General features: G+C 48.3%; 1 protein-coding gene across 1 annotated transcript; it reads right to left on the reverse strand.

The window, feature by feature from the left end:
• Positions 1 to 3,821: 3,821 nt before the first annotated feature.
• LOC146014989 (uncharacterized) lies at positions 3,822 to 6,417 on the reverse strand. The gene is made up of 2 exons (XM_083151628.1): positions 4,761 to 6,417; positions 3,822 to 4,464 (listed from the first exon to the last, which is right to left on the reverse strand). The coding sequence occupies exon 1, from the start codon at positions 6,127 to 6,129 to the stop codon at positions 5,245 to 5,247; it is 885 nt and encodes a 294-aa protein (XP_083007754.1). The 5' UTR covers positions 6,130 to 6,417; the 3' UTR covers positions 3,822 to 4,464; positions 4,761 to 5,244.
• Positions 6,418 to 11,566: the final 5,149 nt, after the last annotated feature.

An 11,566-nucleotide genomic window follows, 5' to 3' on the forward strand; every position in this document is an offset into this window, starting at 1 on the left:
GTGAGCTCACATTGGAGGTTTTTGCTGCAGAGCTAGCAGTTAAATGTAGCAAATGCCTTGTGGTTGTTCACATACATTGTATATTGATGTGATGGTGACAATGTTTTTTTCTTTTCACAGCTGAGGAGGAGCCTCCACTGTCACCAGTAGCTTCCAATTCAGGGCCACACGAAGAGCAGCGCACCACACAGACTGAGGACAGCTGTTGATGGACATTAGGCAGCATGGGGTGGATTCCGCTGAGCGCTTGGAGCGGCAAGTGGTGGTGCTGGACAAGGTGGCTGCAGTGCTCACCAATCTGGCACAGCAGACCAGCCACCAGGGCACTTGTAGCGGCCCAGGCAGTCAATTCCCCTGCTGCCCCACCCCGTGCTGCCAGAATGGACCCACCACCACCTCCTTCCTCAGCAGCTGAGCCTCCTCAGGCCATGGTCCGATGAGGGCGCAGACCGGCCGGCCCCAAGTCACCACCATCCAAGGGCAAAAAAGGCCAGAAGAAATAATGTGGTGCCACCTTATTGACTTTGTCTGTGGTTTGGTCTCAAATCTTGTCCTTTTCTTTTGACGGCCACTTCCTGTGGGCAAACTCTTTCTATTCCTGTGCAAAGGGTACCAAAATCCCAAGTTCACACTCTGGAAATGTAAGGTCTTGTTTTGATGTTGTGTATCCTGCCTAGCATAATTCCTGGATGATCCAGATCCTATGCTGGGGTGGACTTTGATTTCAGCACGCAGCACGCAGCACGCAGCTGTTGTGTCTCAGATGTTTTAGTTAATGGCACATTTTGTTCTGTCTGGTTTTATTTTTATTTTGCATATTATTAAAAATATATATATATTTTTGCTGCGAAGCTTAATGGCAAAAAAAACTTTAAAAAAAAATTACAGTAAGTCAACTAGTTTGATGTGAAATGTTTTCTGTGCAGTGTTGAACATCAATTAATTATTTGTGTGTAAGGGTGACATTCTATGCTCTGCGTATTTCTGTTTTTGGCGTTATTTAGACCACAAAATGGCGATATCGCATTTTTCAGTGAAATCGCCAATTTAACGTGATGCGTTAAGGGACAAAAGTCGCATATTTTGTGCGCAAAAGGTATGCGGAACAAAAGTGCGAGATTAATTCGCACTTTTATCGCATCCAGATGTTTTCCAATGCAAAACTATACAAACCGCTTATTTAATGCTATGCGCATTTGCAAATCGCACTTTTGCAGTGTCTATTTATCGCACTTTTTTCAGACCTGGTTCTGTTTGGCGCATTTGCACACACCTCATTTTGGTCAAGTGCGCACATGGTTAATTTCAACACAGGTGCCTTCATTATCAATCCCAAACCCCCCTACCTTAACCCCAACATTAGTAAGGACACCTGTGAGGGTTTAATTCATGTAGATTTGTATGACTATTTTAAAATTGCTTATCTGTGATGTGTCCCAATTGGAGGGCAAACGCAGGAGGGAGGAAGGTGGGCAAAAGAGGCTGGTTGCCCCCCCACTACTGGGTACCCCACGTATGTATGGTGCTCACCTGTACCTGGACTACCTGTCGGACCAACAGGTTGTGGGGATGTTTACGCTGAACCCCATTACCCTGTCGGAGTTATATGAGCAGGTGAGAGATGCTTGTGCCCATTTTGTGGGTGCCAACTATGTAGTGTCTGTCCAGCACTAATTAATGTGTGCCCTCTACTATTTGTCCACAGCCTCCACTCAGTCTGTGACCTCATGGGCCTTGGTGCTATCACAGGCCACTTTGTCTAAGAATTGTACTGTACTGTTACTTGCTATAAAGAAGTTGTTGCAGACATACATCAGCAGGCGTAGCTTTTCTGGTAAGCACATGTGGCCTGTACTCCAAAATGTACCAGTGTTGGAAGTGTACTCATTATCAAATTATTGACCAGTACCACCGCTTTCCACCCATATTTAACCTAACACCAGTCCACAACAGATGCACATGGTGGTGCTGACCTATCCCTTGCTGATATCTACCTTCTAAGTACTCTTGGTACATGTAACAATTAAGTTTTCTGTGAAACATGGCTCACTGGTGTTGTGGAACTACATGTTCCAGCATGGCCAGACACACTACAACCATTACAGTCCAAACCATGAGTGTCAGAGCCTGCTGGAAAATGTACATCCACAACCTTTGCCAGCCAAGGAGTTATACCACACTACTTTACTGCAATCCCATAGTCATATACCATTACAATATGTTATAAATCACACATTAATTTATATAGAGAAAAAGACACAAACACAATGGAATGCGGTTTGCAAATTTTACTTGTTTTGCTGTAAACCATTCTGCAATGTAACATGTGCAAAATACAAACTGTGGGGCCATGTAGACAGATATTTGGGCTTTTTGAATGTAGAAACACTGATTTAGCAGCTACCTTCGGCCAGCATCAGGCAGCCCTACACCACTTTTAGAGGCGGAACCAGAGCCGGCCCTAGCCTAAATGACGCCCTAGGCAAGATTTTGGCTGGTGCCCCCTAGCACCGCCACTAGTTCTGCCTCTGACCCTGCTCCCCTTTTCCAGCACCATCAACCCTCATCATAACAGTCATCATTTTGGTGCTCCTACCTGCAATATTTTAAATAGAAACAGCGCACACATTCGGTGCGCAGCCCAAACAGGGTGTGTTCTTGCTGGGAAGGGGCATGGCCACACAATAGTACCCCCAATTCAAATTATGCCACACAGTAGTGCAACTTTATTCACATTATATCATGCGATGGTGTCCCTTATTCACGTTACATCACACAGTAGTACCACTTTACCTTATGTACATTACTCCTCACATTATTCACATTATACCCTTAGAAAAAACCCTGAGAAAATATAGTATTTTAAGCACCTCCATGGCCACACTGCAACCCAGCACAAAGCAGTGTGTGCTGGGCAGAGGAGAAGAGCTGCAGCTGCTGCTGTCACTTAAGGGGAGCGGGCCCGGGGCTCCCACTGGGCCCTTCCATCAGACTTTGGCCTGGGTAATTTGTACCCCCTACCCCTTTCTCTCAGGACACCCCTGATAATACCACACAGTAATGCCCCTTACACATGACACACATGATAAATGTCCTTATAACCATAATGCCCCTTACACATTATGCCAACCTTTATTAATGCTCTTCATACAAATAATGACACACATAATGCCCCTTACACATATGTTACACATTATTAATGCCCTTATACACATGACACACATAATGCCCATTACACATATGTTGTACATTATTAATGCCCTTATACACATGACACACATCATGCCTGTTACACATATGTCGCACATTATTAATGCATTTATACATGACACACATAATGCCCCTTACACATATGCCGAACACTATTGCACAACCAACCCACGCCCAGACAGCACTCGCACAGCCGCTAACACTGTGACCTCTGCCTCTGCTTGGATACAAATGTTTCCACATACATCTTGCCTCAATAGGCCATGCAGCTCCTGGTCAGTTCTGCTAACGTTGGGTGCCTTTTTTGCTGAAAATTCGTCTTATCTGCATTGTTATGACCAGCACACACAAGGAGCTTCCAATGATTAAAATGATATGCGGCATGCCTATATTCTGTGAGCGACTGTGGCTGTACCTGCATACGGAATGCTAGGTTACAGTGATTTCCATGAATACACTATTTCATATGCAGATACAGCCTCAGTCACACACAGAATATAGGCATGCTGCATATCATTTTAATCAGCAGAAGCTGCTGATGCCCCTAGGCATTCCAAATGCCCTAGGCAATTGCCTAGTTTGCCTATGCCTAAGGCCGGCTCTGGGCGGAACTAAGCCCACCACGGGTCCTCACACTACGACGGGGTGGGGAAGTGGGGGAGACACTTATTGGGGTGCTGGAGACACTGCTGAGGGTTGAGGTAGTGCCACCTCCCACATTGCCTTCCTGCTGCTGCTGTATTTGTGCCTGCATAGCTAGGAGGGCATTGGTCTGCGCTGTGCATGTGTGGGCTAGGGCTGTAAGAGTTTGGGCCAGGCTCCCAATATGGCTATTCTGCTCACGTATTGCAGAAGTTAGTTCTGCAAAACGGCTGTCAAGACTGTTGGCAATGCGCACTTGAGTGCCTACAGCTACCCTTACACTACGTGCCATTTTGCGCAACTGCAGGAAGGTGTCACGCATGTACCCCTGTATATTTCCGATTTGGAGGCTTTGGGAGGCCATGAATTCAAGCTGCTTGTCCTTGAAATTCACCAAGGAGTTAGCTACTTGGGAAGCAGTAGCTGGTGTATGGGGTTGCTGGGTGGTTGGGGGTGGGTTGGGAGGCACCCCACTTGGGGGAAGATCACTCTGAGACGAGCCCGGCATTTCTTCCTCTGCCGCAAAGGTGTCGACCGGATCAAGAATGATGTCCATTTCGTCTAGCACCAGTATTGAAGAATCTGTTTGGTTTGACCCTAGTTGTATAGCACCTGTGGATACAGATGAAGAGGTAAGTATTGATGCATATATAGGCCACACTGTCCTCTATACTGTTTTACATAGGCCTATAGATGGCTGACGCCCATACCTAGGGGTGTTATGCACTTACACATGTACCCCGATACTGCATGCAACAATGACATTATTAATATGTCACATGCCTAGCTCAGATTACACTCATTTCCGTTGCAATGTAGCAGCAGGAGCAGAATGTAGTGTGAGATATTGTTGATGTGACATGGGTGTGTGTACTGTATGTGTAATGGTGTGTTGTTTAGTCATTTACCTGCTTCCGCAGATTCTGCAGCAACGGGCCTTCTTCTCTTAGATGCTGCAGCACTTCGGGACGGACAATCTGTACAAGGAAAGATGGCCAGGCATTATGGACCTTGCAATGGATATGCATTTTCAGAAAACATGCAGTGAATTCACAATAATGGACAATACCCAATAGAAAAGGGCAGCATTATATCTGGACCACCCTTTGTTTAGTTTTCAGGCAAATCTTTCATTTCAGACTTAGTAGTAAACTAGTGTACACATGACAACTATAGGATATTCGGTGGTATGTAGGCATGCCAGCTAAACCTCCAGTACACCACAGGGTTTTTGTACACATAGATGGTAGTCTGCTGCAAAGAATGGTACACTCATAATCAATCAGATTAGTTGTGGAACTACAAGGGCCAGCATTATCAGCAATTTCAAAGCAGGAGCAGCCATTTTCTTCTGCATGACCTTGCTGGGCTATGTAGTTCCACAGCAGCACTTTACAAAGCATTACAATACAAGTGCACATTACACATATAATACATTGGCATGTATGTTACAGTTTGCATGGGGTCACACTTACCAGCTCGCGGTGGCGTTTGGGCCCTGTCGGTATCCGCCACATGCATCCCAGGCAGGACCTCAGGGGGGATGATGCGCTTCAGCTTCACCTCATACGCATTGTAGCTGACAGTGGTGGGGCTTCCTCCTCCAGTCCTGGTGGCCTCCTCCATCTCCAGGGCCATTTTATGCTTCAACTGGCGTTTGATATCGTTGAAGCGCTTCTTCACATTGCGCACCAGGCGCTTGTGATTACTCACAGCGTTCACCGCCTGGGTGATGTCCTTCCATATAGTGCGCTTGCGCTGGGCAGTGGTCTTGTAGTTGGTTTTGCCAAGCAGCCTCTCGTACACTGGCATGATAGCCCTCACAAGTGCCACATTTTCCTCATAGGAAAACCTGACCATGCGGCCACTTTTGGTGCGACCAGCTACCACCTCCTCCTCCTCCTCATTTTCTGCACCAGCCATGTCACCCTCCTCCTCCTCCATGGCAGTGTCTTCCTCCTCCTCACCAGCATCTTCCTCCACCTCTGACATGTGGCCCTCCTGCAGCTGGTGTGGGGTATGGTCTAGGGCTTGGCTGTAGGATGGGGATGCCAGCGGATCCTCCACCTCCTCCTGCTGGGGCTGGACGGCCAGGGTCTGAGCTGAGGCTGGCCTTGCTGTGGCCATGCTGCCTGCCACACTGCTGCCTCTCCCACTTGTCTGGCTGCTGCCAGTGCTCCCTCTGCCAGTGCTCCCTCTGCCAGTGCTCCCTCTGCCACTGGTTCCTCTGCCACCAACTCCTCTTCCTGCACAAACGCTTCCACTGCTCCTCTCCATGCTCCTTACTTCCTATCAAAGAGTGAAATGGCGCCAATGGCCCTTTATATAGGGGGTGTGATGCATAATGGAGGGGACATAGGTGGGCCAATAGGTTTGGGGGTTCTTAGTCATGCGGAGACAGGTTTGTAAATCGCACTCCGGTTGGTCCAAAACTCGCACATGACCAGCGGAAGAAATGGCGCGTTTTTCGGACTAAAAATCGCACTTTTTTTAGACTAAAAATCGCACTTTTTTAAGACTAAAATTCGCCGCAAATCGCAACTCTTCGCACTTTTCAGCCTCAAATGCGCATCACATTAAATAATCGAATTTGGACTGAAAAGTGCGAGTTAGAAAAATGCGATTTGCGGCGATATAGTGTGCGAATTAAACATGCGCATTTAGCGCAGAGCATAGAATGTCACCCTATGTGTCACACACATATTGTGTAGGGTCTTGAAGTGGATGAAGTGATGGGTTTATGTGACATTTGTAAGAGAGGAATAAACATGTGTGCATATTTCACAAACAGCAGTGATGGAAGGTTGATAGTGAGTGGTAGAGGGCCAGATGTCCATTTACTCCAAAAAAGTGTAAAAATGGACAGTGGTAATACAGTCATCTAAACAGCTCCCAAATTCCATGTTACAGTGGTGGGCAGATGTAGGAAGCCTTAACCAGAGATACGTGGTGGCAATCAGGTCCTACCTGCCATGTTACATGCAGAGTTAGAAAAAGACAGTTAGGAGCAGATTGGCTGGTTGATTATCAGTGTCCCAGTTAACAATTTGTAATCTTGGTACTTGTGTCCCATAATGTGTGCATGAGCAGGACAGAGTAAAGGCACCTATTTCTAAAACATTGAAAGGAAAAGAGGCTTAGAAACATATCAGTGGTGTTGTGTTAGACGTGATAGAGGTGTGTAATTTAATGATGTGAAGTGTATGTTTTGGTGCAAGTGTGATTGTTGACACATTATTTATTTATTTATTAACAGTTTCTTATATAGCGCACACAGATTCCGCAGCACTTTACAGAGAATATTTGAACATTCACATCAGTCCCTGCCCCAGTGGAGCTTACAATCTATATTCCCTATCACACGTACATGCATACACAGACATTCTATCTAGGGTAATAAAAATTATTTTTTTGGAAGCCAATTAACCTACCTGTATATTTTTGGATTGTGGAAGGAAACCGGAGTGCCCGGATGAAACCCATGCAAGCACGGGGAGAATATACAAACTCCCCACAGTTAGTGCCATGGTGGGGATCGAACCCATGACCTCAGCGATGTGAGGCAGTAATGCTAACCATTACACCATCCGTGCTGCCAACACATGTCAACTCCTGTGGATTGTGTGTCCTGTTGTCCTAACACAGTGGTGGGCAACAGGCGGCCCGCGGGCCGGATGCGGCCCGCGAGACGCTTTAGTCTGGCCCGCTGAACTGACATATTTTACTATGACAAGCGGCCCGACTATAGCCGCTTGTCATTGCCAGATATCTGTGTTTTCGCTGCCGTCGCCAGTAATCTGTGCCTGCCGCTCACAGCATTACTCGGAGAGTGGGAGGGGACGCGATGACCCGGCAGCCGCCTCTCCGCCATTGGTTGGCGCTGTCGCGTCACCGCGTCCCCTCCCACGCTCCCAGTAATGCTGTGCGCGGCATGCACAGACAGAGACGGGCATTAACGGCGGCGGCGACGGCAGCAGTACATTAACTGTGTCACCGCATCCCCTCCCAGGCTCAAAGAAATTCTGTGCGCATCAGGCACAGTCAGGTATAAATGGCAACAGTATTAAAGTGTCTCCGCGTCCCCTCCCAGGCTCCCTGAAACACAGTGTACATATATACATATGTGTGTGTATGTATATATATATATATATATATATATATATATATAGTATATATATATATATATATATATATATATATATATATATATATAGACTCTTGTTTCAGTCCGGCACTCTCCCTTGCTCAGTGCAGCGCACGTGGGTGCTTTCCGGGTACATATATAAAGGTCAGTTTCAAACAAGCAGCGGCACTCCACGATTTACTGTGATCAAAGGTTTATTCCAACGTTTCGGGGCGTATTCCCCCCGTTCTCAAGGATACAGTGCAACACAAGTGAAACATACAAAACGGTTTAAATACCCAAGGTAAAAGTGCATACTCACGATGCCTCAGCGAGATTCAGGCTGCCCGGCGTCTGCGGTGACTTCCGGTGAGCTCCGGAAGGTGGAGGGTGTGTATTGGTCTGACGTGTCGTGACGCGTCTGATAGGCGCGTCTCTCTGGCTTGTTGCCAGGATACCAGGAGACGCTGCGGGGACAGAATGCGCCGGGCTCACCTTTCCCTTCACTGAGGCACTGTTAATAAAAATACAAACATAAATACAGTGTACATAGTATGAAAAGCAAGTGATCAATGTGCATAATAAGACTGTACATTTAAGTTACAGATTCGAAAGCGCATCAGACCCGCTGATGCTGTGTAAAAAAGGTGATGCTGCGGTTTGTGCAGTAGCACCTTAGTGGTGTGATTGACAGATACAGGGAGGTACGGAGTCCAACTGCTGAAAGGAACCTGATGGATGGGCATCTAGGGTAGGCTGGTGGAGTAACGGGTTGTTTAAGATCCCTACGTAGGGATGCTACAGCAGGTAATACGGCAGCAGAGGCTGCGGTCATACTTATAATATAAGACGGATATGCCTAAGGGTGCTAGGTGGCACAATGCAACAAGGGGCAGGTACATACTAGAATCAATGAATGAATAGACACCCTCTATTTGAAGCCAAAAACGTTCATGTTCAGTCTCTCATTGAGACCTTTGGGTTTGCATGTGTCCAGTGTGAGGATCCATTTTGCCTCTCTCTTAAGCAGGATGCCTGCTCTGTCACCCCCTCTTAGTGATGCAGGTATCTGATCTATGGCCATATATTTGAGGTCAGATAGTTTGTGTCCTTTGTCCACGAAGTGCTTGGCCAGCGGTTGGTCAGCCTGAATCTCGCTGAGGCATCGTGAGTATGCACTTTTACCTTAGGTATTTAAACCGTTTTGTATGTTTCACTTGTGTTGCACTGTATCCTTGAGAACGGGGGGAATACGCCCCGAAACGTTGGAATAAACCTTTGATCACAGTAAATCGTGGAGTGCCGCTGCTTGTTTGAAACTGACCTTTATATATATATATATATATATATATATATATATATATACATACACACACCCACACAGTGTGTGTGTGTGTATGTATGTATGTATATATGTATATATATATATAATGTGTATATATATATATGTGTATATATATGTATATACTAGGTGATTCATCGCGCCCTACGGGCGCTCTTCACACCGTCGTAAGGGGCTGCGCCCCCTTAATTTGTGAACGTTTGTATATGAGAAATATGGTTAGAATTGTATGAAAGATGCCCTGTATTGCAACTTAGGTGTCCGCGAATCGCGGGAGGGGGGGTCGCGGAGGGTGCCGCGAATTGCAGGAGGGGGGGTCGCGGGGGGTGCCGCGAATTGCAGGAGGGGGGGTTGTGGGGGGGTGGATGCTGCGAATCGCGGGAGGGGAGGGATTGCAGAGAATCGCGGGAGGGGGGTCGCGGGGTGGGTTGCCGCAAATCGCGGGAGGGGGGTTACGGGGGCGGGGGTTGCGGCGAATCATGGTAGGGGGGGTCGCGGGGGGTGTGCCGTGAATCACGGGAGGGGGGGTCACGGGGTGGGGTGCCAAGAATCGCGGGGGGGTGTGTGTGTGCCGTGAATCGCGGGCGTGAGGGTTGCGGGGGGGGGGTGGGGGGGGTGTGACGCGAATCGCCACAAGAAAAAATCAACACAGAAAGGTCAACACATGTAAATGTTGACATAAGTGTGGCACTTCATTGGTGTCCATGTCGACACATGAGAATGAATATGAAAACATTCAAAAAATGAAAAAAAAAACTTCAAAAACTCATGTCAACCTTTTTCATTGTTGACCATAGCCATTTCAGTGTTTTCCATGTGCAATTTAATTCTGGAGCTGCCGCGAATCGCAGGAGGGGGTGCCGCGAATTGCGGGAGGGGGGGTCGCGGGGGTGGGTGCCGCGAATCGCGGGAGGGGGGTTACGGGGCGGGGGTTGCGGCGAATCATGGGAGGGGGGGTCGCGGGGGTGTGCCGTGAATCACGGGAGGGGGGGTCACGGGGTGGGGTGCCGAGAATCGCGGGGGAGGTGTGTGTGCCGTGAATCGTGGGAGTGGGGGTTGTGGGTGGGGGGGGTGTGACGCAAATCGCCACAAGAATAAATCAACACAGAAAGGTCAACACATGTAAATGTTGACATAAGTGTGGCACTTCATTGGTGTCCATGTCGACACATGAGAATGAATATGAAAATATTCAAAAAATGAAAAAAAAACTTCAAAAACTCATGTCAACCTTTTTCATTGTCGACCATAGCCATGTCAGTGTTTTCCATGTGCAATTTAATTCTGGAGCTGCCGCGAATCACGGGGGGTGCCGCGAATTGCGGGAGGGGGGGTCGCGGGGTTGGGTGCCGCGAATCGCGGGAGGGTGGGGTTCACAGGGGTTCCGGTGGGGGGTTGCCGCGAATTGCGGGAGGTGGGGAGTCACGGGGGGTGCCGCGAATCGCGGGGGGGGGTTGCGGGGGGTGTGATGCGAATCGCCACAAGAAAAAATCACCACAGAAAGGTCAACACATGTAAATGTTGACATAAGTGTGCCACTTCATTGGTGTCCATGTTGACACATGACAATGAATAGAAAACATTTAAAAAAATGAAATAAATCTTCAAAAACTCATGTCAACCTTTTTCATTGTCGACCATAGCCGTGCCAGTGTTTTGCATGTGCCATTTAATCCTGGGGCTGCCGCGAATCGTGGGGGGTGCCGCGATTTGCGGGAGGGGGGGGTTGCGGGGGGTGGGTGCCGCGAATCGCGGGAGAGCGGGGTTCATGGGGGTTCCGGTGGGGGGGTTGCCGCGAATTGCGGGAGGGGGGGGGGGTCGCAGGGGGGTGCCGGGGTGCCGCGAATCGCCGGAGGGGGGGTTGCGGGGGGTGTGACGCGAATCGCCACAAGAAAAAAATCAACACAGAAAGGTCAACACATGTAAATGTTGACATAAGTGTGGCACTTCATTGGTGTCCATGTCGACACATGAGAATGAATATGAAAATATTCAAAAAATGACAAAAAAACTTCAAAAACTCATGTCAACCTTTTTCATTGTCGACCATAGCCATGTCAGTGTTTTCCATGTGCAATTTAATTCTGGAGCTGCCGCGAATCACGGGGGGGGGTGCCGCGAATTGCGGGAGGGGGGGTCGCGGGGGTGGGTGCCGCGAATCGCGGGAGGGCGGGGTTCACAGGGGTTCCGGTGGGGGGGTTGCCGCGAAGTGCGGGAGGTGGGGGGTCACGGGGGTGCCGCGAATCGCA

This window comes from Crinia signifera, chromosome 1, assembly GCF_055691185.1.
Source record: "Crinia signifera chromosome 1, ASM5569118v1, whole genome shotgun sequence".
NCBI classification, from domain to species: domain Eukaryota; kingdom Metazoa; phylum Chordata; class Amphibia; order Anura; family Myobatrachidae; genus Crinia; species Crinia signifera.

What these genes read in the sequence shown, in the direction of transcription:
- LOC146014989 (XM_083151628.1), bottom strand. Translation starts at nt 6,129, where the DNA reads ATGGAGAGGAGCAGTGGAAGCGTTTGTGCAGGAAGAGGAGTTGGTGGC.